This window comes from Rhinopithecus roxellana, chromosome 16 (genome assembly GCF_007565055.1).
Source record: "Rhinopithecus roxellana isolate Shanxi Qingling chromosome 16, ASM756505v1, whole genome shotgun sequence".
In the NCBI taxonomy this organism is placed as follows: Eukaryota; Metazoa; Chordata; class Mammalia; order Primates; family Cercopithecidae; genus Rhinopithecus; species Rhinopithecus roxellana.
Window position 1 is genome coordinate 55,785,590 of NC_044564.1, and position 27,769 is coordinate 55,813,358.

The window sequence follows — 27,769 nt, forward strand, 5'->3', positions numbered from 1 at the left end:
TCTGGAAAGAGCTGATAAACTCATTCATACTAAAGTCTACAAGGTTGTAAATCTTAATCTATTATCGCTTAAAAGATGCTTGTATCAATTTACACCAAAGGAATGAAGCTCAAATTGTGAGGATTTAGTCATCAAAAAATCTAGTAGGGGAAATTCTCCCTACCCACAATCAGAGTAGATTCTACAATAGCAAAAAGAGTTCCGGGCTCACTAATTTTAGGAAAGCTGATAAGAAGACCGCTTACAGCTGCGGAGGTACTGATTCGGTAAACGGAGGCAAAGAGTTTGTACATGTGAGAGTGAACTGGGTAGAGAATGGAAGAGAATCAGAAATTCACTTAGCAACACCAAATATATTTGGCACCACTAACCTAGTTTCTCCTATGTTTGCCTTTCCAATCCGTTGGACCTTAGGGGATGGACCGCCCACTTTCTCCCCAGAACAGCTCCCGGGTCCGGTTCTCAGTCCTAATTACTGCACCAAGCCTGCATGCTCCAGGGCCTGTGGTCACAAGGAGCGGAAGTAAAGTTCTAAGATAAATCATCATCTTCTTGTGCAGGGAACACTTCCAAGCCCAGTGTCCACAGACAAATCACCTCCAGCGACTCGAAGAGGAGAATTAATAATCCCTGTGGGGGCACTGGAGGCTCCGCGTGAAAGTTTCCAAAGCCCTGTTCTGCCCCAGGACTCCTTTCTCTCCTCCCAGAGGCTTCAGACTTTCGCGGCTGCTGGCACATCCCAGCCTGCGTAGCGGGGCAAGAGGGACCCAAGGCAGAATCAGCTTCCCCCAACTCGAAAGGGCACCCGTTCTCTAGGGTGCCGGCACTGGAAATAGCTGGTGTGGAGAACGGAGAGGGAGACGTGCAGGATGAAGTCCACGCCAAGAAGGGCAGTGGCTCCGCCTCTCTGGGTTAGGGACATAAGAAAAACCTGAACCCGAAGACCTAGCATGAGTGGGACGTGGAAAGCGAGACAGACTCCAGTGGAAGGCTGTGGGGCCGGACACAGGATTCCCGGAGAGGCCACCCCAGCTCCTGCCGCAGCGCTGGGCGCCCTCCCACGCCTGCTCCCTAGGGACCCCGGGCGCCCCACGCACGCACCCACCCTCCTTCCCGGGCCCGCCGCTCCTCCCTCCTTCCTCGCTGGTTGGCCCGGGCGCCGCAGAGCGCGGCGGCGGCAGGAGGAGCCGGGCGCGCCTGCCACGCAAAACCACCGGGCTGGCAGGGCGGCAGGCGCGGTGCGCGATCCCGGGTGGCGGCGGCAACGGCGGTGGTGACCGCGGCGACTGCAGCGGCCAGCTCTCACCTCTCCCCTGTGCACCCGCATCTCGCCGCGCCGCCAAGCAGCCAGCGGTCCCCGGGTCGCCCAGCCCACGCGCTCACGGCCGAGCCCAGGGCACAATAGCTGCGACAGCCATGGGGAAACCGGCGAGGAAGGGATGCGAGTGGAAGCGCTTCCTGAAGAATAACTGGCTGCTGCTGTCCACCGTGGCCGCGGTGGTGCTAGGTGAGCGGCGCGGCGGGTGGGCGATGAGCGCACCCTCACGCGCTCTCTGCGCCCAGGCCGCGTGCGGCTGTGAGGGTGGGCTTGGCGCTGGCGCACTCCATGCAGGGTCCCTCAATGCGCCCTCGGCCTTAGCCTCGAGTCCCCCGCGGGGCCTTCCCTCCCCCGCCCTCAAGCGCTCTAATTACTGCACAATAAGAACAAAGCTCCTCAGGGACTCCCATTTGAGTGCTCCTTGAGCTGCTGGTTCCTGCTCTACCCAAAATTATCAAAGGGGCTTGGGAGTGGAAAGGGAAGCAAGTAGCTCTTGGTTCTGCTCGTTTGAAAACAGGGTTCGATTTTTTTCTTTGTTAATCCCGCACCATATCTCCCCCTAACACCGCCACCTTCCTCATCCCCACACCCCCAGCCACGCTGCCCGTACAGAGATTGAGTGTGGATTACAGTTCTCCGTCGAATTGGAAGAGGTACCTTGGCCTCCGGGATGGGCCGGACCCTTGGGGGAGGGAGGCTGAGAACGCTGTCGCGGCTCACCATGGGCAGTGCGTGGAACGGTGCCTTCCCACGCGGCGAGCGTCGACTGCCTGCACCCGGTCTCTGAAAAGCTGCCACATTCGTGCCTGAATTCTGGGATGTGCCATTGTGGCCCGCGGGAGGTCACGGGGGAAGAGAGTTAAGAGAACTCAGCCGCCTCCCCTCCTGCCTTTCTTGCTCTCCACGTTGCTTTTGTATTTAAAATAATGTTTAAGCCATCCTTGCCTGTTTTTAAACAAGTGTGTATTTAAGTGATCCACCCCTCACAGATCACTGGACCAGGTGGATGTCTGAGCCATTGCTCAGAGGTATGAGTTATTCCTATTTAGATTCTGATTTTTTGCCAAGGTTGTGTGTTTCTAGCTCCGGCCCGGGGATGCACTTCCTTGGGATTAGGGCCATATCTATCTCCTTTCCCATGATAGCTCCTCAGCAGGTGAGGGCTGTTGCACCCTCTGAGGAATGTGGATTCCTCGGCAGGCTCCACCTTCCCTTTGGAAACTGCAGCTGTGTTTGCTGAAAAGGCAAGTGGGGACAGCTTGTCTCCTCCCAAATTCAAGCACCTTCCTCTCCAGTTGCTGCTCCTAATCTCAGAATATATGGTGTTGTCTGCTTCCCCTCCGAACCGCCCCCTCCCCTTAGGGTGGGAATAGGGCAGGGAAATGGCCTTTGGAAGTTAATGGGATTGTTGGGGTCAGATTGGATTCTCCAGAACCTTGTGCAAAGGAAAGTCAGGTTTCTAGTAAATAAATAACATCCTGGAATGACCCTAGCAGAGGCTATTTGTAGGAGGAAAGGAGAGAAGTAGAGAAGCAAATCTTGACTATTTCCCCCAACAAGTGCCAAGTGGTTTTGGAATTTTTTTTTTTTCTTCAGTTTTGGACATTTTTAAGGGAAAGGTTATCCTACTCCACTATATTTAAATGGCATATGCTACAAAGAATGACTTGATCTCCTTTAGGCCAAAGAGAAGAGATGGCTTTGTTTGTTTTCCTAGTGATAAGAGTCGAGGATTAGTTGTTAAATCTCTTTTTGAAGACTTTGAGAGAGGGCCAGGGCGAGGTGACTCACGCCTGTAATCCCAGTTACTCAGGAGGCTGAGGCAGGAGAATTGCTTGAACCCAGAAGGCAGAGGTTGAAGTCAGCCAAGATTGTGCCACTGCACTCCCGCCTGGGTGAGAGACGAAGAATCCACCAAAAAAAAAAAAAGAAAAAAAGAAAGAAAGAAAAAGATGACTCACACCTATAATCCCAACATTTTGGGAGGCCAAGGAAGGAGGACTGCCTGAGACCAGGAGTTGGAGACCAGCCTGGGCAACATGACAAAACTCCATCTCTACAAAAAAGTACAAAGATTAGCGTAGTGGTGCACATCTATAGTCCTAGCTACTCAGGAGGCTGAGGTGGGAGGATCACCTGAGCCCAGGGAGGTGGAGGCTGCAGTGAGCCATGATCGCGACACTGCCCTCCGGCCTGGGTGACAAGAGTGAGACCCTGTCTAAAAGGAAAAAAAAAAAAGACTTTGCAGGGTAAACATTGGCTTGTGCCTCCCTCCTGATTCCCTGTGAAAGTGGAGTTATCCTGCCTTTTCAGCATGGGGCTCTCCAGAGATACTCACTTGTTACCCGAGTGTTGCACACCACCGGTCAGCTTGCAGTTCACTAGAGACTGGTTTGGAAAAAGTTTTAAGCAATTGTTCCCTGGCCTTTGGAATCAGTTGCATGAATACGTCTTCAGGGTCAAGAAGAAGTACATGCCCATTTTGCAGACATGGCCTTTGGTCTCAGATGGGCACTTTCCTCCAATTTTAATGTGTGTGAGCCCCAAGAGCTTGGTTTGAGTACTTTTCTTCAGAAAGGAAAGTTACCACTTAAAAATCAAGTGCCCAGCTGAAATCTTCCTGGATATTTGCTCCCTCAGATGGCAACAAAGGGCAGTCCTGCTTCTGGTCTGAGAAGTCTCAAACCTAGACACCCCCAATGTACCCATTAACAGGGATCCTTTCCTTTTCCTTTTTCTTCAGAGTACTGGGCCTGAGTGGAAAATCATACTTCTGTTTGTGTCATCTGTAAGGGCTGATTTGTTTAACTGGCAGTGAAATTATAACAGTGGTACTGAGTCTATTCATAAACCCTTGCTAGATCATGATAGTAAGAGTTTATTTTATAACTCCCTTAACTGATCCAGAAAAATCACAGGAGCTCTGATGCAGCCTCCCTTCTGGACTTTTGAGCATGTGGACCTTAAAGAAAAAAACTGTGAAATTTATTAACTATCCTGACAAAACATCATTTTCTGATTATAGCCATTGAAATGTTTGGTCCCTGACCAGGTGCAGTGGCTCTCACCTGTAATCCTAGGACTTTGGAAGGCCAAGGTGGCAGGAATGAGTGAGTCCAGGAGTTTGAGACTGGCCTGATCTCATCTCTATTTCTAAAAAAAGTTTAAAGAAATAATAATGAAATGCAATGTTCAGTCACTACTATAATTTAGTAGCCCTGACACTTTAAAATATTTGGTTATAGAAATAAGGGGCAAAGATTTTTATGAGCCAGCTTAAAGCCTGATTTTTCAAGATACAGTACATGAGGGGAAATGTAATAAAGGTCATCTTTATCAGGAGTGGAAGTTCACTCTTTTCATGGACAAGGAAATGCTAAGAACTAAACATTTCTCAAATTCTTGTTCACAAGATGAAGGGATTGAATAGTTAGGTGACCATCTTTGTTAATTTCTGTGACACCCTACATGCTTCCTGAAAATAATATCTTGAATTTTTACAGGAAAATCCTCTATCCCCTACTAAAATACCACTAGGAACATTTTCACGGCTTTCATTATAATTCTTATAGGCTTATTCTTTGCTTCCATAGAAGGGTAGAATGAGCACAGAGCCTGGAGTGAAAAGTCCTTGGGATTTGAATTCTGGTACTATCAAGCTCTATCATGTAGACAAATTGTGTATTCCCTACAAGCCTCAGTTTCCTCATCTGGAAATTGGAGATATTAGTCATTACCTTGTTTGTTATTAGAGGTGTTTAAGATAATGTGAAAAATCCTCGGTTGTGTGGCTGGCATATATTCAGCACTCAATAGTTGTTATTTTAAGGTAAATCTGAATAATTTGATTATGAGAAAATTAATATTTTCTTATGAAATAAATTATCTCATATTATGTCTCTGTCTCTGTTCTGCTTAGTGTCCCACCTATAATTTAGGGTGATTCAAGTGTTTTGATGATCTGCTCTGTCTGAGCTAGTAACTGTCTCCATAGTATTATTCATTTCTTTAAAGGGGAAATGGAAAGAATGAATTATTTTGTTTTGTGCCCCACAGGCTAATCGCTAATCCTCAATTTATTTAAATATAATATTTAAATATATAATTTATATAAATATAATTTAAGTATGTAAATTCTGAAAGAAGGTTTTATGCTCTAAGTAGGAATTCTGTCCAAGCAGAGTTACTAAGTGAGAATTCTGCCAGCCTTCTGATTCGGGTCATCCAATAATGATTATATAGTATATAATGTTGTTAAGGCACTTCTTATATCCTCACCCTATTCACAACATCAAACCTAATCTTTCCCTCCAGACCAGTTATGCCATTACTTCAGTCATTTGAAAACTCTGTGATTTCAACTTAGAGCTACTCAGAAACAGCAATAGGTATTGGCATTTACATGACAGAGCTGGCAAGCTTATTCATTCTAAAGTGTTTTCTTTGGAGCACAAAGGAAGCAATCATGCATAGATTCTGATTCCATTATCTAAAATCAGAAACAGCTCCTTCATGGTCTTAGTAATACCCTTGCCCAGCCTCATGTCTCTACCCTGGAGCTCATGTAGCATGCATCTGGAAGTGCTAATTTGAGACGTGGCATAGGCTTTCCCGCTTTGTCTGTCTAGCCCTTGAGGACAGGGCCCAGCAGTGGTTCATGCTGGTTCCAGGCCCAGTCCCTCACCTGCATAGAACCTTGGCTCAGCACTGTTTAGGAATATCCCTATAGTAATCAACACTTAAGCCATTCATTCATTTAACAGATATGTATCAGACACCCACTGTGCACCAGGGATTGTTCTAGAGCCAGGTCACACGGCATGTTCTCATGGGACTTAATGTTCAAGTAGAGAGAGGAAGACCATAAACAGAATACATAGGTAACCTACTGTATAGAGTATGTTAGATGCCAATAGTGTTCTGGAGTAGTATAGAGTAGGGAGTGGGCTGGCAAGGTGGGGGGTTGCAGTTTTAAAAAGGGTGACAGGAGACGCCATACTGAGAAGGTGACAGTTGAATCAAGACTGAGGAGAGGTGAAGGAAAAAGTTGCACAGGTATCTGGGGAACATCCTAGTTTGTGTGAGAAACATCAAGGAGTAGAATGAGGGAGGGAGAGAGTAGGAGGAGATGAAGTGGAGGTAAGGCTGGGGGCAGAGCAATAGGATAGTTCAGGTCCAAGGTCCAGGAAAGGGGAGATGGGTGCCTCAGCTGAGCAGCCAGGAGTGGAACAGAATGGAAAGATAGCTGCTTGGGGTTAACCTGCAGGGCTTGGCTGAATTTGGTCCAAGGGAGAAGGCGGTGGCCATCTCTAGCAAAACAGAGAGTCCTGGAAGGGGCACCGACTTGGAAAAGAACACGGCATATTCCACAGTGGACATGTTGAGTTCAAGGAGTCAGAGGGGTGTTTGGGCAAAGGAAGGCAGGAAGCACCTGGCTAAGTAAGTCTGGTGCTCAGGAGACAAACGTGGAGTGGAGTGTCGACTTAAGAGAGCATGTCAGGGACCTGATTAAGGCTTGGAGAATGAATGAACCTATCGTGGGAGAATAGGGAGAAGAGAAGACCAAAGACAGAGTTCTGGACAACCCCAGCATTAGAGGCCTGGGAAGAGAAGGGCCCCATAGGAGAAACCGGAAGTGGTGTGATAGAAATTAAGAACAGGAACAGTATGGGTGACAGGTTCAGGGGCAGGAGTGAGAGGGTCTGGGGAGGGTATTCAACAGCGTTGGGGATACAAAGGACAGGGACGTGACCTTCTGGGCTTTTATTTGGAGGCACTTAGATGTGAAAGAATTCAGAGAAAGTGGAAGTCATATTTAAGATCCAGAGAGTATTTTCTTTTCTTTGTTTTTTTAAGAGACAGGGTCTCGTTTTGTTGCCCAGGCTGGTCTTGAACTCCTGGCTTCAAGCTATCCTCCTGCCTCAGCCTCCCAAAGTGCTAGGGATTACAAGTGTGAGCCACTGCACCCAGCTTTGTTTTGTTTTGTTTTTGTTTGTTTTTTGTTTTTTAAGGTGACTTGAGTCTGACCGAACCTGAAGAGAAGTGATCATTAAAAATAAAAATGCAGCTGAGCATGGTGACTCATGTCTGTAATCCCAGCACTTTGGAGGCCAAGGTGGGAGGATTGCTTTAGGCTAGGAATTCAAGACCAGCCTGGGCAACACAGCAGGACCCCTGCCTCTGCAAAATAAAAATTAAATTAGCCAGGCATGATGGTGTGTGCCTGTAACCCCAACTACTCAGGAGGCTGACATGGGAAGATCACATGAGGCCAGGAGTTCCAGGCTGCAGTGAGCATGATCACATCACTGTACATTCTGGCCAAGGTGACAGAGCAAGACCCTGTCTCTAAAAAGTAATAATAATAAATGCAGAAGAGAGAGAAAACAATGAGTGATGTTGTGTGGAGTGAGGCCTGGGACAGTAGAAGACAGCGTGAAGTGGAGGGACCTGGTCGGGAATTGGCCCTGAACAGAGAACAGGACTTTATACTCCTGAGATGGAAGGGAGGAGTTAAGGGTGAAGCATTGTATTCCTTTCCTGTGGCTGCCATAACAAATTACCACAAATTGGGTGGTTTAAAAAAATTTTTAAATTTTTTTTTTTGAGACTTATGTATCCATTACTCTGTGCCAAGTACTGTTCTGAGTGCTATATAGGTATTAAACCATTTAATCTTTCCATCAAGCATATTTTCAGGAAACTGAGAGTTAAGAAACTTGCCCAAGGTCAAGGGCAGAGCTGGGATTCAAACCCTGGAAGTCTGCCTCCAGAGACTCTGCTTCTAACCACTGTCCTCTCCTGCTGCTGTGTGATATTTATTACCCTGTATTCTGATTTTTCTGCCTCCCTCACCAACTCATGAACCCTAAGGGAAGGAATTTTGTGCTGCTCTTCTCTGTGCCCACAGTACCTGTCACATTGCACAGTAGGGTGAATACATTTGTTGAATTGTTGAGCCATTTATGACCCAGAGAGTTAGTAAAAGGTTGTCCGTTTTTGTCAAGGGAACAAATGAGCCTAAAACTTAGATCAAACTCTGTTACCTCCATAAATTCTGCTCTGCCTGTTTCAGCCCCCTCTGATCTATGTCAGCAAAATAGATTAACACTTAATGAGTCTGTATAAATATCAAGCATGTTAATCTTTTCTTTTTCAAAACTAGATTACAGACCCCTTGAGGTCCCTGTTGTTACATTTCACAGGCACTAAAAAATAAAATGAGCCATAAAGTAATAAGACTGACTCTTAAAAACTATTTTTTTTTAGTTTTCAAAAAAGTGTATCTGCTACCTACACTCTCTGAGTCTTTGGTTCTTATTAAGAAGAAAGGGATTTAGATTAGCTAGGAAAGCAAAGAAGATTCTATTCATGCATCTTTTACCATTTATAGGTAGTGGATTATCTGGTATGATGTTTGTTGAAAAAGAGTTGAAAACAAAGTTCTGAAATTGATTACTGCTGTCTGCCACTGGCTTAGGGTCAGGAACTAGTGGTATGTATGCTAGTAATTGTTGACTTGGGTTATAAAACCTCTGAGAGTCCTATAGCTTTAAGAACCTTTAGCTTTATGACTGTGTATTCATTCCACAGTTCATTGCTGGGAGCCAGAGGAACTCTTCCGTAAGGAGCTAAGTGGGGGTTAAAGGGCATTACAGGATGATAAAATGACCTTGCCATTAAGTCAACTGTTTTATGTTTGAACTGCTGATCAGTGACATAGGGATAATAATGTAAATTGTATACGAGGCTCTTTCCATGGTAATATGTTCTATGTCAGTATTATTAGATTGTTTATTACAATGGTAATAGAAGACCTAATATATGTATGTTTTTGGACTTTATATGTCTCTAATTTAAAATATTTGCAAAGTACACAATACTCCAAAAACACTAAACAAAATAATAGTTTCTTTAAAATGACAGGAGTAGCCTAGTTCCTATATCCTCAAAACCAGTGATTTCCACAACAATAAATAATCAGTTTGACATAGGGAAAACAAAAATAAGCATAGTTATTCCTATATAATGGGGACTTTTGCTTTTAATGAGGAATATAGCTTTATGTTTATATATTTCTGAAAACTGATGAAAACAGACAAGGTTGCTAGTTTAGTCATACATATCTAGTTTATATTAATATATTTACTCCATAGCATGCCACAGACATGACAATATTAGCAAAATACTGAGCACTACTAATTGGTTTCCATAATATTTTCTAGAAATTTGGGAGTTGATAGTGAGTTAAGTTCATTTGAAAATACATATATATGTGTGTGTGTGTATGTGTTTATATATGAATTTGCTTATATGTTCTCTAAAATACTGAGATACATGGTCTCTGTCTCTATATACACATATATGTATGTATATATTATGTATTATATATGTATGTATATATTACGTATCCTTTTTTTTTTTGAGACCAAGTTTCACTCTGTCATCCAGGCTTCTTTTTTTCAAGTCTCACTCTGTCACCTAGGCTGGAGTGCAGTTGTACGTTCTCGGCTCACTGCAACCCCTGCCTCCCAGGTTCAAGCGATTCTTCTGCCTCAGCCTCCCGAGTAGCTGGGATTACAGGTGCCCACCACCACGCCCAGCTAATTTTTGTATTTTTAGTAGAGACGAGGTTTCTCCATGTTGGCCAGGCTGTTCTCGAACTCCTGACCTCAGGTGATTCACCCGCCTCTGGCCTCCCAAAGTGCTGGGATTACAGGCGTGAGTCACCGGGCCGGACCCTATATTATGTGTCTCTATCTCTCATCTATCTATCTTATCTCCTTAGTTAAGTACCTTAGAGATCCTTCTGGCCTAGCCAAAATTCTACATATTAAAGAATTAGGAAAGGAAACTGGGCTTTGAATGCTTATGCCTGGTGTTTTCATTTTTGTAGCCAAATCAGAATCAGATTTGAAGCATCACTGAAATGATTCTGATTTTTGGTTGTTCTATGCAAGGTATATATAACTCAAGTCTATCAAATCAAAACCCCAAACAAAATGATCTAAACACAAAATTATAAAATGAATCTTTAAAATGATTTTACATATTAGACTCTGCACATGCAGGTTGGTATATACAATCTTAATGCCTCCTATGAGGAAGACTTTGAATACAAATCACTAATGGTTGGCAAATCTTGAATATCTTGTTAGATGTTGCTTAATTTAAGATATGGTGTTTTATTTAGTACAGTAACACTACAAAATGAAGTTGCTCACCTGTTAAAAATTTGAGCATTGGGCATAAGAAATAAAGAAAGCTTCAAATGAAAACATGCTGTGTAGAAAATTTTTGTGTGCAAATTCAGGATGTGGTGGAGCTCAGATGGGTAAAGCCTGGGTTACGTCAGACAAGGTAGGATTAGGACTCAGTTGTTAGAGAGCATGCATGCATGTGAGAGCACTTGCTTATAAAGAGAGAAAGCTTTCCACATTAATTACTTGTGAGAAATTGTGATTACCTTTAACAGAGCCGAGACTGAAAATAACTGTCCTAGGGAGTCCGTGACACACTGGCCTGGTGCCAGGGAAGCTGTGTTTGCCTGAGGTACTGCAAATTTCCCGTGTCACTGGAGATTTGGGGTCACATATGCTGTGACAACTCAAGAACTCTCGAAGAAAATGAACTCATTTTAGATGACATTGAGTGGCCCATTTAAACCCCCCATAGCAGTGTCTGTTAAAGTAGAAAGTGTTTTAAATGGGCTTTTCTATTTTGTTTTGTTTTGTTTTGAGACAGAATCTCATCTCTATCACCCAGGCTGGATGCAGTAGTGCGATCTCGGCTACTGCAACCTCCACTTCCCAGGTTCAAACAATTCTCCTGCCTCAGCCTCCCAGGTAGCTGGCAGTACAGGCGCCTGCCACCACAACTGGCTAATATTTTCTATATATTTAGTAGAGACGGGGTTTCACCATGTTGGCCAAGCTGCTCTCGAACTCCTGACCTCAAGTAGTCTGCCCGCCTCGGCCTCCCAAAGTGCTGGGATTACAGGCGTGAGGCACCATGCTGCACCCAAGAGATTGATTTAGAAGGAGTTAATACATTATACTTGCTGAGGGAACAGCCCCAAACTGCAACAAAGAGTGCCCTGTTGTAATTAGTACACCCACAGTAACACCTCTGTTAATGGAAAGGAAGTGTTTCAGTGACTCACTCTTTGCCAGAAATGTTACTACTTTACTTTGAAAATTATCTGCTGACTGCCTGTTCCATTACCAAAGGTAGAATATTTCCTTTCCAGTAAATAGTCCTATACTTTCTGGGATGGACAGATCTCTTCCCAGCTCACAGATGCTTCACGTTCCTCTCCCAGGCCCAGCCTCAGCTATGTGAGCTCTGGGCAGCGGTCCCCACTCAGCCAAGACAGGGAGGGATACAGTGCCTTGTTCTCTACCACTAAACCCCAGAACCAGCCCTGAGAAGATAAGACGTCCCACCAGTCCTGCACTCATGCTGAGGTCACCACTCTCGAGCCCTTTTTTAGTCTCAGAGTCCCTAACTGTGTCCAAGACAGGGCAGTTGTCACAACAGATCTCCACATGTCTAGGAAGGCTCTTGAAAGTGTTTTAAATGGCCTTTTCTATTTTGTTTGTTTTGTTTTGAGACGGAGTCTCACTCTGTCACCCAGGCTGCAGTGCAGTAGTGCGATCTCGACTACTGCAACCTCCACCTCCCAGATTCAAATAATTCTCCTGCTATCATGTGACTCTCTGCTTGGTCTGCATGTTGAAGTAATAGCGGCCTTTGGGACTGGAACTTGGCTTCAGAAACACCCTCAGAGAGGGTCCACATGGCCACACAGTGTGTTTATTCTTATAATCTCTCTGTGACAACTGTTTGGGTATAGCACTTTCAGATGGTTAAAACTACAGCACTTTGGCCAGGCACGGTGACTCACGCCTGTAATCCCAACACTTTGGGAGGCTGAGGCGGGCAGATCACTTGAGGTCGGGAGTTCAAGACCAGCCTGACCAACATGGAGAAACCCCGTCTCTACTAAAATTACAAAATTAACCAGGCATGGTGGTGCATGCCTGTAATCCCAGCTACCTGGGAGGCTGAGGCAGGAGAATCGCTTGAACCCAGGAGACACAGGTTGCAGTGAGCTGAGATCGCACCATTGTACTCCAGCCTGGGCAACAAGAGCGAAACTCCGTCTCCAAAACAAAACAAAACAAACCAACAAACAAAAAAACTACAGCACTTACTCAACCAAGGGGGAAATCCTTATAGGAGAGAGCTTGGGTGAGATTGTACGATTATTTTTCTACCACTGTTCTATTGCTTAAGAATTATCTAGTTACTTATAACTCAGTAAGGAATTAAGTCAACAACAAAAAATGCACCATCACCAGAAATGCCTAAGCCACAGAGAGCCTAATCCCTGAGCCTCTCCCCATTACTGGAAAATAAACTGATACTGCTCAATTTCTGTGGGTATCTTAAAGACTTGTTTTCTGAGCCACTTAGCCACTTTGCAGGTTTCATTTAAGATTTCCTCAAATTATGGGCCAGGCACAGTTGCTCACACCTGTAATTCTAGCACTTTGGGAGGCCAAGGCAGACAGATTGCTTGATCCCAGGGATCCAAGACCAGTCTGGGCAACATGGTGACACCTCATCTCTACACATAATACAAAAATTAGCCAGGTGTGGCTGGCTCATGCCTGTAGTCCCAGCTACTCAGGGGGCTGAGGTGAGAGGATCACTTGAGCCCAGGAGGAGGTTGAGTCTGCAGTGAGCCAAGATCACACCACAGCAGTCCTGCCTGGGTGATAGAATGAGACCCTGTCTCCAGGAAAAAAAAAAAAAGATTCCCCAAAGTATGAGACATTGAGAGAGAAAGTGAGAATGACATATTTTCTCGCTTGAAAATTTCTCTTTGGCTAACCAACCCTAATATCAATATTTATTGAGAATTTACTATAAGTTTTATGTACATTTACCTCCCATTTGACCCTCAGTACAATGAGTTAGGAGGTTCCCATTTTACCGATGAGGAAACTGAAATTTACAAGGCTTAGGTCATGTAGCTGAGCACACAGAGCTAGGATTAGTACCCAGGACTGTCTGATTAAAGCTTAGGTTACTAATTATTAACCATTAAGCAAGTCTTCTTCCTTCCTAGCAAACCTTGATACACCTAATTGGTAGTTAGAACCATTCTTGCAGACAGACTTCATTCTTGCAAAGTAGCCAAATAAAACCTATTCTCCTTGCTTCACCTTTTTTTTTTTTATTGAACAGTTACTGAAGCTTTATTTTTTATTTTTTTTAATTTAAGTTCTAGGGTACATGTGCATAACGTGCAGGTTTGTTACATATGTATACTTGTGCCATGTTGGTGTGCTGCACCCATCAACTCGTCAGCACCCATCAATTCATCATTTATATCAGGTATAACTCCCAATGCAATCCCTCCCCCCTCCCCCCTCCCCATGATAGGCCCCGGTGTGTGATGTTCCCCTTCCCGAGTACAAGTGATCTCATTATTCAGTTCCCACCTATGAGTGAGAACATGTGGTGTTTGGTTTTCTGTTCTAGTGATAGTTTGCTAAGAATGATGGTTTCCAGCTGCATCCATGTCCCTACAAAGGATGCAAACTCATCCTTTTTTATGGCTGCATAGTATTCCATGGTGTATATGTGCCACATTTTCTTAATCCAGTCTGTCACAGATGGACATTTGGGTTGATTCCAAGTCTTTGCTATTGTGAATAGTGCCGCAATAAACATACGTGTGCATGTGTCTTTATAGCAGCATGATTTATAATCCTTTGGGTATATACCCAGTAGTGGGATGGCTGGGTCATATGGTACATCTAGTTCTAGATCCTTGAGGAATTGCCATACTGTTTTCCATAATGGTTGAACTAGTTTACAATCCCACCAACAGTGTAAAAGTGTTCCTATTTCTCCACATCCCCTCCAACACCTGTTGTTTCCTGACTTTTTAATGATTGCCATTCTAACTGGTGTGAGATGGTATCTCATTATGGTTTTGATTTGCATTTCTCTGATGGCGAGTGATGATGAGCATTTTTTCATGTGTCTGTTGGCTGTATGAATGTCTTCTTTTGAGAAATGTCTGTTCATATCCTTTGCCCACTTTTTGATGGGGTTGTTTGTTTTTTTCTTGTATATTTCTTTGAGTTCTTTGTAGATTCTGGATATTAGCCCTTTGTCTGATGAGTAGATTGCAAAAATTTTCTCCCATTCTGTAGGTTGCCTGTTCACTCTGATGGTAGTTTCTTTTGCTGTGCAGAAGCTCTTTAGTTTAATTAGATCCCATTTGTCAATTTTGGCTTTTGCTGCCATTGCTTTTGGTGTTTTAGACATGAAGTCCTTGCCCATGCCTATGTCCTGAATGGTACTACCTAGGTTTTCTTCTAGGGTTTTTATGGTATTAGGTCTAACATTTAAGTCTCTAATCCATCTTGAATTAATCTTCATATAAGGAGTAAGGAAAGGATCCAGTTTCAGCTTTCTACTTATGGCTAGCCAATTTTCCCAGCACCATGCTAAAAACGCTCAATAAATTCGGTATTGATGGAACGTACCTCAAAATAATAAGAGCTATTTATGACAAACCCACAGCTAATATCATACTGAATGGGCAAAAACTGGAAAAATTCCCTTTGAAAACTGGCACAAGACAGGGATGCCCTCTCTCACCACTCCTATTCAACATAGTGTTGGAAGTTCTGGCTAGGGCAATCAGGCAAGAGAAAGAAATCAAGGGTATTCAGTTAGGAAAAGAAGAAGTCAAATTGTCCCTGTTTGCAGATGACATGATTGTATATTTAGAAAACCCCATTGTCTCAGCCCAAAATCTCCTTAAGCTGATAAGCAACTTCAGCAAAGTCTCAGGATACAAAATTAATGTGCAAAAATCACAAGCATTCTTATACACCAGTAACAGACAAACAGAGAGCCAAATCATGAATGAACTTCCATTCATAATTGCTTCAAAGAGAATAAAATACCTAGGAATCCAACTTACAAGGGATGTAAAGGACCTCTTCAAGGAGAACTACAAAACACTGCTCAGTGAAATAAAAGAGGACACAAACAAATGGAAGAACATACCATGCTCATGGATAGGAATAATCAATATCGTGAAAATGGCCATACTGCCCAAGGTTATTTATAGATTCAATGCCATCCCCATCAGGCTACCAATGAGTTTCTTCACAGAATTGGAAAAAACTGCTTTAAAGTTCATATGGAACCAAAAAAGAGCCCGCATTGCCAAGACAATCCTAAGTCAAAAGGACAAAGCTGGAGGCGTCACGCTACCTGACTTCAAACTATACTACAAGGCTACAGTAACCAAAACAGCATGGTACTGGTACCAAAACAGAGATATAGACCAATGGAACAGAACAGAGTCCTCAGAAATAATACCACGCATCTACAGCCATCTGATCTTTGACAAACCTGAGAGAAACAAGAAATGGGGAAAGGATTCCCTATTTAATAAATGGTGCTTCAACTTTTGTCAGTCTTGTAGCTCTTCTTCATTATGTGTGGTTAGTCCTTTCCCCTACGCTTCTCCTACATAAGCCTTCTCTTTGAGCTCGCATTCTAGTGGAACACATCTAGTTGCTTTCCCAGAACTGTTGTACTTTCGTGCCCTAATCCTTTTGCTCAAATGTTTCACTCACTGTTAGCCTGCCTATCCTTGAAGATGGATCTAATTCCCACTTGTATCTTGTAGACTTCTCTGACTGCAGTTGGAGATAATCTCCCTTCTCTGCATTCTTAACCCTTGATTTGTATGCATTAAATTATCACCATTAGCACCACCATTCCCAGGCCTGTTCTGTGGCAGACATTACTGATTACAGTACTCTTCACTACTGAGCCCTGTTGTGCTCTCAGAATCCTCGAAACTTTGCTCCAGGCAACCACTGTTGATCAAACAGAATTGGCACTAAGATGAAAAGTATTGTTTGTTGCTGAGAAAAGTTTATTCATTTGGCAATCAATTAGGAACTGAATTTAAATTGAGCAAGTACTGATGTTACTGATAAGAAAGGCAGAGTCAAAGTCTGTGTTTTGTCCTCTCAGTCCATTGATGGCAATACATGCACAATCACTAACATGATCCTGAGTGTGGTAAATGCTGCAAGGAGGCTGCAGCATGCTGTGGGCCTTCAAAGAAGAAAGGTGCAACTGGGAAAGTTCCTGGAGGAGGCCATAATTGGAATGGCCTTGAGCAGGTGTGGTAGGATTTCCGGGCTTGAAGATTGGAAAGAGCAAGTCTGCATAAAGGTGATGATATGAGTAAGGAGGGCTTATCGTCTCTTAGGTTCAGTTTCAGTATTACATGGAACTATAATTTAATATATGTGTTGCTGTTCTTTCACACTTTTTCTTACCTGTTTTCTAAGGACAAGAATGCAATACTACACAGGTCTGTCACATCATAGCATCCAGCATTGTACTTACTTCACAGGAGGTGACCCCAAATATTTTTGACTGATTACAACCTTCTTCACTAAAGAATTAAAACAAGTACATCTTTGATGAACCAATCCCATTCATCCCCTAGAAACCCACCCAGTTGTATGGGTTTTTGAGTGAAGACCATGAGGAACACTTACGCTAGCCTAAGTCATCCCAAACGTACTTAACACCTGGACTGGTGATCCCAGAAGAAGAACAAGTCTGGTTGCTAGCAGTTTTGAAGCCATTTTAGTGTGAGCACAGCATGACCTTGAAGCTCCCAGACTGGAGATCTGATCTTCTCAAGAAACCAGCACCAGAACCAGCCTGATCTCCAGAGAATTCTTTGGGCTAATTAGAGAAAATGGAAGATCCATCTATTTTTCCATAATTGGTCCACAGCTTGGTGCTGAATCAACCCTGGATGGTAGAGCCTTTTCAGCTGTGGTATTTAGCAACTCTTACACCATTTAGTGAATTTATTTCTGGATTTTCCCCCTCCAAGTGTCCTTTCACATCCTTATCCAAATTCTGCCCATTTCTCTCCCTGTCTGGAGATTATTTCTATGATAAGAAATTAATTAGCCTGTCTGTGCTACCTGTTCCAGGAGACTTTGAACAACCGCGTGGGTAAACACTAGATGTGGTCATCAAAGAGTCTGAAAATAAGTTTTTACTTTTTTATTAGCAAAAGTTAATTGTCAACCAGGAGATGTAACAGGCTTACTCCATTTCTGCTGCCACTTCTTGGATTTCTTTCTTGTGTGTGGAGAATTTCCTGAGGTTTCACCAGACTGAAGAGATTCTGAGTTCTATGAAGTGATGGAGATAAAGATCTTGTTGTCACAAAACAGCAAAGAGCACTGTGATTGGGTTTGAAAGATTTGGGATTGTGTTATAGACAGTGCTCTTACTGGTTTTTAAAAAGTTGATGTTTTCTTCTGTGTAAATTTAAATAATTTCTCCCAGTAAGCTTTTATATTTAATTAAATGATACCTTTCACTGTGCAATCACAAGAGGAATATTTTCTAAATTAGACATCATCTTTACCTTGAAGAAGAAAATTGTCTGTTTCAGTGTCTTTTTGTAGCAAGATTGACCAAAACAAGTGGTAAATAAGTCTGTAATATTTGACTGTCATGAAATACCTTTGCTAATAAGGAAATGGCCTTGGTTTGGATTATGTGGAGTTTTGTGTGTGTGATGTGGGGGTGTATGTGTACATATATGTACATATTTTTTTCTTTTTCTTTTTTTTTTTTCGAGATGGAGCCTCACTATGTCACCCAGGCTGGAGTGCAGTGGCATGATCTTAGCTCACTGCAACCTCCACCTCCTAGGTTCAAGCGATTCTCCTGCCTCAGCCTCCTGAGTAGCTGGGATTACAGATGTGCACCACCACGCTTGGCTAATTTTTTTGTATTTTTAGTAAAGATGGGGTTTCACCATGTTGGCCAGGCTGGTCTAGAACTCCTGACCTTAGGTGATCCACCTGCCTTGGCCTCCCAAAGTGCTGGGATTACAGGGGTGAGCCACCACACCCGGCCTATATTTCCTTTTTTATACTGTATAGCAATATAGGATCTTGTCTTTTACCTTTTAAGTTCAGAGAACAGTTTGTCCTGACCACACATATGTTACCAGTATAATGCTTTATGAAGCTTTAGAAATGAGCTCTGGATTCATTAAAAAATAATAAATATATTATTTTAACATCTAAAAATAAATAATCTGAGGATGTTTCACAATTTAGCATCAATGCTAAGTTGTGCCTTGTAGATTTCCATTGGCACTACATGCAAAAGATAAAGTTAGTTAGAATGAGGAAGATATTCTTTAATTACTATGAAATTCTTTTTTGTCATTTTTTTTGTTTTGTTTTTGTTTTTGTTTTGGGACAGAGTATCACACTGTTACCCAGGCTGGAGTGCAGTGGCATGATCTTGGCTCACTTCAACCTTCACCTCCTGGGTTCAAGCAATTCTCCTGCCTCAGCCTCCTGAGTAGCTGGGATTACAGACATGTGCCACCACGCCCAGCTAATTTTTGTACTTTTATTTTATTTATTTTTTTTGAGATGGAGAGTCTCTGTTACCCAGAATGGAGTGCAGTGACACCAACTCAGCTCACTGCAACCTCCACCTCCTGAGTTCAAGTGATTCTCCTGCCTCAGCCTCCCAAGTAGCTGGGATTACAGGTGCCTGCCACAACTCCTGACTAATTTTTGTATATTTTTTAGTAGAGAGGGGATTTTGCCATGTTGGCCAGGCTGGTCTTGAACTCCTGACCTCAAATGATCCACTCACCTCTGCCTCCCAAAGTGCTGGGATTATAGGCATGAGCCACCATGCCTGGCCAGATTACTATGAAATTCTATCCTGCAAGTGCTTTAGAGCAACTTGCATTTTAAAGTACATTTGCACATTTTACATATAATGCTATATGGTTGTGTTTGGGTTCTGTGTACAGATTTTTTTTTTTTTTTTTGAGACGGAGTCTTGCTCTGTCGCCCAGGCTGGAGTGCAGTGGCCGGATCTCAGCTCACTGCAAGCTCCACCTCCCGGGTTCACGCCATTCTCCTGCCTCAGCCTCCCGAGTAGCTGGGACTACAGGCGCCCACCACCTCACCCAGCTAGTTTTTTGTATTTTTTTAGTAGAGACGGAGTTTCACCGTGTAGGCCAGGATGGTCTCGATCTCCTGACCTTGTGATCCACCCGCCTCGGCCTCCCAAACTGCTGGGATTACAGGCTTGAGCCACCCGGCCAACAGATGGTTTTTGTTATTAAGTGGAAAAGGCCTGAAATATGCTGTTCTATGTGAAGTAAATTGATATAACCTAAGAAGAGATCTTGTTGCCAGTTCAGAAACCATAACCTTAAATAGCATGCCTGGCTCTCCTCTGTATCTGGTTTAACATCTGCATTGAATATTGATATTTTCCAATAATCTCCAGCTAATTTATTTTGAAAAAAAAAAAAAAAAAAGAAATTGACATCTACTTTTGCTTAAGTGGAAATAATTGAGTAATGTTTAGTTGCTTTTTTAACCTCAAGTCAATAACTGCAAAAGACTGGACTTACTGCACCTAAGATCTAGAACCCTGAAGTTATCTGAATTGGTGCTCATCACTGAGCTTGTGTAGGCTTCCTGAAGCCTATTCAGGGCCCTGTGTACCAGGGAAAAGGGTTGGCAGATCACAGTGGGTGGAGTATGCAGCCAGTAATTTTTTCTTAGATTCTCTCTTTCTCCCGTCTTAGAACCTCCCCTCATTTCCCAGGGAACATCTGTTTTCCATGAGGGCAGTACTAAGGGGGCTGAAGAGTCTCACAAACATATAATAAAAGATTCCAAGAGTAGGCTGGGCACGGTGGCTCAAGCCTGTAATCCCACCACTTCATGAGGCCGAGGTGGGCGGATCATGAGGTCAGGAGATCAAGACCACCCTGGCTAACATGGTGAAACCCTATCTCTATTAAAAATAAAATAAAATAAAAATTAGCTGGGCATGGTGGTGAGCACCTGTAGTCCCAGCTACTTGGGAGGCTGAGGCAGGAGAATGGCGCAAACCCGGGAGGCAGAGCTTGCAGTGAGCCGAGATGGTGCCACTGCACTCCAGCCTGGGCAACACAGCAAGACTCTGTCCCAAAAAAAAAAAAAAAAGATTCCAAGAATAAACAAAATCCTCAAGTGTTACTGTGGAAAGATTATACTCACCATGTTTGATTTTTTTGGTCTCTGGTGGTCATCCTAGATGCGTTCACAGTCATTCTGGACCTTCAATCTAATCCACTGTTGTTATTAAATGAGCTGATCCACATGGAGTTACTTTTTGAAATCATAAAGTGCCTTACGAATGTTTGTTATTGTGTTTTAAATTCTTAAAATATGTCTTAACTCATCTGAAGATAAAAGGAAAGGTTTCTGTGGTCCTTCTGGGAGTGGGGAAACTTACAGCTCCACAAAAGTTAAGAGAGAAGGGTAAACAGCAGACAGGCAGCATAGTTGGGAGTCATGAGGAAGAGCATTCAAGATGACACAAGTTTTGTAAGCAGACGTAAGGAACGGGCTAAAGAATGTCCTGGAGACCCAGGTACTTAGACTTAGCATTCTGGGTTCAGGGTTCATCCAGGAGTTCCAGGCTTGCAGCAGGTCTAGAAAATCCAGGAGGATGGGCCACCTTCTTTCTCCCAGAGGTCGATCTGATCTTAAGTTGCACCTGACTAAAACCTGCTGCAGGAGAGATGATCAGCTTTTATTTACACACAGGGAGACGGCTTCCTAAGATTGTGTAGTGAACCAAGAAGGTGTTTACAGGCATGTGAAACTGGCTATTGTAAAGAGATAGTGATCTGGGACACGTGATGTTAGTTAAACTGGAGGAAAAGGTGTACCCTTCAAGCAGAGGATTCCAGGCCCTCTCCAAACCATGCAAGTCTGAGCAAAGGGACAGAAATTCCATCAGTGGCTTGGAACCCAAATATTTGCCCAGACACTGAGGAGGGGAAAGAGTAGAAAGTGACCATAGGATAGATAAAGGGTTTTCACAGGAATGCAAACAAGATGATAGGTAGAATCACCCATGAGATTAGCAAACAAATCACTTTAAGAGGAAAAAAGTAGAATAGAGTCAACCACAGGTAGAAAATGCAATACTTTGGAATCCACAAGTCAAGTCATAGATATGTATCTTGGGAAATAATCCAAGCACACATGTATGGGACTGACACACCTGTGGGAGAGAGAGTCTGATTGTTCCGAGACTGATAGATTCACCCACCTGCTGGGCTCTAAAGCTGGATGCTTGCTCGAGAGACTAGATTCCTGTGGGCTGGTCCTAACTTTCCCAACTAAGCTCACCCTCACTTGAGCCCAAAGAACTCCTAAGACTCCATCCCCAGGAGGCATCCCGCAGGTGAGGAGCTGGGCACTTGAATTCTCATGTGTACAGCACCATAGCCATTGTAAAAGGAGAACATCTCACAAGTCAGGAGTTACTGGAGAGACTTGTGTTTATGACACATTTCTGGGTTGGATGGCCCTGAGACAGTGTGACAGAATTTATCTGCATTCGTGTGGCCCAATTTTCATGCTCTGCTCATGACATCTTCCCTCAGTGATTTTTTCCTGCCTTTCATAATCAGGTTTGATGAGCAAAGGGTAGAAAATGCAGTGGCTTCCTGGGCATGTGCATTAAATAGCAATTAAAATGCATTCCTGATTCGGTTCAATGCAGCAGGTGTCAATCAAACACCTACAGTGTGTCAAGCTTGATGCCAGGGGTGGTGGGGTACAGGAATGAGCAGACAAATGCTTTTGTCTTGGGAGCTTGAGATGAAAGGGAAGGAGAGCACGAATTAGACCTGTTTGAGGGGGTAATAGAAATACAGATAAAACTGAGTAGGGTCCAGAGGAGAGATTCCTTCCACCTAGGGAGAAAGCCTGGGAAAGGCTTTCTGGAGGAGATGGCTTTTTAACTAGGCTTTAAGGGGTGGGTAGGAGTTTATTAGGCAGAGATAGTGGCAAAGGGATTTCGAGGGAGGGGGATCTGTGTGAACATGAGTGTGAAAGCAAAAAAGCATGTAAGCAAAAAAGCGTGGAACATCTTTTAAGAAATAGCAAGGAGTTTGCTGTGACTGGATCTGCTGGGATTGGGGGTGAGAAGGACATGCAAGCCTGTAGTGGTTAGGGACCTGGCAGGAAGCAGATGGTGCACTCACTCAAAAGGGTTTCACTGAGCAGAATTGAATCAAGGGACTATTTATAGAGTTCAGCAGGGTAAAAGGAATCAGCAAGGGATGGTGAGGCACCCAGGGATGAATAACTGGGAAGCTATTAGCTCCTCTAGGCCTGAACAGGCAAGGGAGGGTAATGGGGTTTCCACAGTACAGCGAGAGCTGAGTTGTGGCAGGGACCAAAAGACAGGGCCTGTGTGGCCGCAGAGGAACACAGGCAGGGAGGGCGGAAGAAAATTTAAAAACCCCAACCTCTGTCTCTTTCCACCGTTAAGATCTACAGCTACTGCCTCTCATTTGCTCAACCCAGCCAAAACCAGAGGCGAGGAACCCTGGATCAGTCCTCTCAGTACACAGAGCAGGACAAAGAAAGACAGAGGGTGAATCTGAGGGCAAATGGAGAGTGACCAGCACAGAGCCATATGGAATGAAGTGCCATGCTGAAAGGTTTTCTTGGGACACCAAGAAGTGTTGAAAAGATACAGTCTAGGAAATGATGGCAAGGAAATTATTATTTATTTATTTATTTGAGATGGAATCTTGCTCTGTCCCCCAGGCTGGAGTGCAGTGGCATGATCTTGGCTCACTGCAACCTCTGCCTCCCAGGTTCAAGCAATTCTCTTGCTTCAGCCTCCCAAGTAGCTGGGATTACAGGCATGTGCCACCATGCCTGGCTAATTTTTTCATTTTTAGTAGAAATGGGGTTTCGCTATGTTGGCCAGGCTGGTCTAAAACTCCTGACCTCGAGTGATCCACTCACCTCGGCCTCCCTAAGTGCTGGGATTACAGGCGTGAGCCACCGCACCTGGTCTATTTTGATGACATCTGGTGATACTGGTGGCTGCTGCTTAAGGGCACTGTGGGAAATGAGAGGTCAGAATGGCTCCTATAGCCTCTAGCTATATACCAGCAGGACCATCTCCAGCTGGTCACACAGGCCTAGCCCTAGGCCTCCACATCTAGAGAGCATTGGCCCTGCATCTATCAGCCTTTCTTCCATGCAAGGAGGGCAAATGTGGTTGGTGGAGAAGACACCTAGAATACCAATGGCAGTTTTTCTGTCTCCCCACTATAATTTAGGACTCTTCTAATTGTAAGCAACAGAAAATCCAGTTCAAACAGGCTTAATCCAGAAAGTTGGAAGGTGGTAGGGATGACATATAAAATTTACGGCTCAGATACCGTAAGAGTCTAGAAACATTACCTGGCTTCCAGTACAGGGGTTTAATATCATCTGGACCTGTTCTCTCTTTACATATAGTCTCTTTACACCTGTGTCGTTTTCACTCCCAGGCAAGACTCTTCCCTCGTGGTGAGATAGCTGCCAGCACAGGTCAAGGTTTCTTTTTTTTTTTTTTTAAGGAAAACATAAAAAATGACTTTAATAAATTTTATATTTATAATATCCACTAAAAATCAATATTGTATACATAGTAGCATATTTTTATTTTATTTTATTTTATTATTATACTTTAAGTTCTAGGGTACATGTGCATAACGTGCAGGTTTGTTACATATGTATACTTGTGCCATGTTGGTGTGCTGCGCTGACGAGTTGATAGGTCGAGGTTTCTTTATCCCAGTTCCACACCCAGCAGGAGAGATAAAGTTTCTGATCCCTATTAGTTCAAACAAGACTCCATGGCCTTAACCTTAGGCTAACTCAGCCCTAAGTCAGAGCTCCATTCATCAATATAGTCTTGGGACCAAAGGAATATGGTGATCTGATTGGCTAGACCAGGGTCACTCCCTCATCCTACCATGTTCCCCCAAGCTTCTGGACTAGTTAGGGCTTCAGCTCCACTGTAAACAAATTGAGAGTTAGGAGGTGTGCTGTTGACTGCAGGGACAAAGGATACTGTCCCTTAACAAGAACAACAAACTTGCCTTTTATCTGTTATGTTCCTGAGCTATTTACTGAAAGCAATCAATACAACACTCATAAGTTAAATTTTATTGAATTCATAGTTACAAAAGCCAGTGAAATTGTTTAGTTATTAACCACATGGTTTGAAATTGATGGAACTGAGACGGAAATCACTTTAAAAGCTGAGAGAGGGTATCATAGTCTATTCTGGCGGCTATAACAACATCCCACAGACTACGTAGCTTATAAACAACAGACATTTATTTCTTACAGTTCTGGAGGCCAGGATGTCCATGATCAAAGTGCCATTAGATTCCATGTCTGCAGAGGGCCCACTTCCTGGCTCATGAATGATGCCTGCTAGCTGTTTCCCAACACAGTGGAAGTGGCAAGGCAGCTCTCTGGGACTCTTTTGTAAAGGCACTAATCCCATTCAGGAGGGCTCTGCCCTCATGATCTAATCACCTCTCAAGGGCCCCACCTCCTAACACCATCACATTGATGATTAGGTTTCAAAATATGAATTTGAGGGAGGACACACACATTCATACCATAGCAGAGGAGGAGAAAAATTAAGCATGTTTTGCCTTAAACTCTGAAGAATTCTACACAAACACACACTCACACAGACACACACACACACACACACACACACACACACACACTACACTACAGCTTATATTCAATGCTGAAAGTCTGAATGCTTTCCCCCTAAGAGCAGGAATGAGGCAAAGCTGTCCATTCTCACCATTTCTATTGAATATCTCAATGGAAGCCTGAGCCAGTGCAACAGGGCAAGAAAAAGAAATAAAAGGCATATTGAAAAGAAAGAAATAAAACTGTCCCTGTTCACAGATGGCATGATTTTCTACAAAGGAAATCCCAAGAAATTACAAAATAATTTTTAAGACTAGTAAGTGATTTTAGCAGGGTTGCAAGATACCAGGTTAACACACAAAAATCACTTGCTGTTTCTATATACTAACAATGTAAGACTGAAAATGGACATTTAAATACATTGTGTATCATAGCTCCAAAAAATAAGGATTAGGTATGTAGCTAACAAAATATATATAGGATCTGTACTCTGACAATTATAAAACACTGATGAAAGAAATCAATGAGTGCCTAAATAAATGGAGAGACATAAGTTGTTCATGGATTGGATGACAACATAGGAATGATGTCAATTCTCCCATAATTGATGTATAGATTTAATGCGATTCTGATCTAAATCCCAGCAGGGATTTTTATTTATTTATTTATTTTATTTATTTTTTTTTTTTGAGGCAGAGTCTCGCTCTGTCACCCGGACTGGAGTGCAGTGGCCGGATCTAAGCTCACTGCAAGCTCCGCCTTCCGGGTTTACGCCATTCTCCTGCCTCAGCCTCCCGAGGAGCTGGGACTACAGGCGCCCGCCACCTCGCCCGGCTAGTTTTTGTATTTTTTTTTAGTAGAGACGGGGTTTCACCGTGTTAGCCAGGATGGTCTCGATCTCCTGACCTCGTGATCCGCCCGTCTCGGCCTCCCAAAGTGCTGGGATTACAGGCTTGAGCCACCGCGCCCGGCCCCAGCAGGGATTTTTGTAGATATATCAAACAAGCTGATTCTAAAATTCATATGGAGGCAGGGTGTGGTGGCTCATACCTGTAATCCCAGCACTTTGGAAGGCTGAGGCAGGCAGATTGCTTGAGCTCAGGAATTGAACACCAGCTTGGGCAACATGGCAAAACCCCGTCTCTACAGGAAGATACAAAAATTAGCCAGACATGGTGGCATGCACCTGTAGTCCCAGCTACTTGGGAGGCTGAGGTAGGAGGATTGCTTGAGCCCGGGAGATCGAAGCTGCAGTGAGCCATGATCACAGCACTGCACTCAAGCCTGGGCAACAGAGTGAGATCCTGTCTCCAAAAAACCAAACAAAAAATAAAATTCATATGGAAAGACAAAGGCATTAGAATAGCTAATTTTGAAAAAGAAGAAAGTTGGAGGAATAATCTCATTTCAATATGGTTATCAAGATATCAAGTATAATACTGGTGAAAAGATAGACATGGCAAAAAGTGCAATTACTTTTGCACCAACCTAATAGAGCAATGAAGCAGAACAGAGATTCCAGAAATAGACCCACACAAATATGCCCAGTTGGTCTTCTATTTTTTTTTTTTTTTTTTTTTTTTTTTATTGAGACAGGGTCTCACTCTGTCTCCCAGGTTGGAGTGCAGCAGCATGATTGTAGCTCATTGCAGCCTCAAACTCCTGGGCTCAAGCAGTCCTCCTGCTTCAGACTCTCAAAGTGCTGAGATTGCAGGTGTGAGCCACTGTACCTGGCCCTCCAATTGATTTTTGACAAAAGTGCAACAGCTTTTCAAAGAGGAAAGGATAGTCTTTCCAACAAATGGTATTGGAACAACTAGACATCATATGCAGAAAAAAAAAAAAAATGAACCGCAACCTAAAATCACATTACATTCAAAAATTAACTCCAAAAGGAAAAGAGAAAGATATAAGACTTTTAGAAGAAAACATAGGGGGAAGATCTTCATGAACTGGAGTTAGGCAAAGAGATCTTAGACGCCAAAGCACAATTCATGAGAGAAAAAAAATGGTAAGTTGGACTTTAAAAAATAAATCTCTTTCTCTACAAAAGGCACTTAAGAGAATGAACAAACAAGCTACAGACTGGGAGAAAAGAATTGCAGATCACATATCCAACTTGTCTAAATTTGTATCCAGAATATATAAAGAAACTCTCAAAACTAAGTAGTAAGAAAACAAACGATCAAACTTTAAAAATAGGCAAAACCTGAACAGACACTTCACCGAAAAGGGTATACTGATGGCAAATAAACACATGAAAAGATATTCAGCATCATTAGCCATTAGGGAAAAGTAAAACCACAATAAGATGCCAGTAAATACCTATTAGAGTGGCAAAAAAAAATACACCACCAAGTGCTGATGAGGATGTGGAGCAACTGGTACTATTAAACATTGCTGGTGGGAGTATAAAATGGTACAGCCACTCTAAAAAACAATTTGGCGCTTTCTTCTCACCTTAAATACAGCTTTATGATATGACCCAGCAGTCCCACTCCTGTGTAGAGGTCCTAGAGAAAGAAAAACATGTTCACACAAAAATCTATATGTGAATGTTTATAGCAGCACTATACATAATCAATCAAAATGGGAAACCCAAATATTCTTCAGTAAGTAAACTACAGTCTATCCATAAAATGTGATCCATTCAGCAACAGAAAGGAACATACCATTGATACGTACAAAACTCAGATGAATCTCAGAGGCATTATACTCAGTGAAAGAAACCAGTCCCAAAACTTACACAGAATATGATTCCATCTGCATGATAGCCTCAAAAAGACAAAACCAT

General features: G+C 43.2%; 1 protein-coding gene across 1 annotated transcript in view; it reads left to right on the forward strand.

Annotated features, from left to right (window-relative positions):
* Positions 1-1,087: 1,087 nt before the first annotated feature.
* The window catches only part of SLC1A1 (solute carrier family 1 member 1), a 101,656-nt gene continuing 74,974 nt past the window's right edge, over positions 1,088-27,769 (forward strand). Inside the window, exon 1 of the mRNA XM_010389197.2 lies at positions 1,088-1,507. Coding sequence (XP_010387499.1) covers positions 1,417-1,507 — 91 coding nt within the window. The 5' untranslated portion in view covers positions 1,088-1,416. The remainder of the gene's footprint in view (positions 1,508-27,769) is intronic.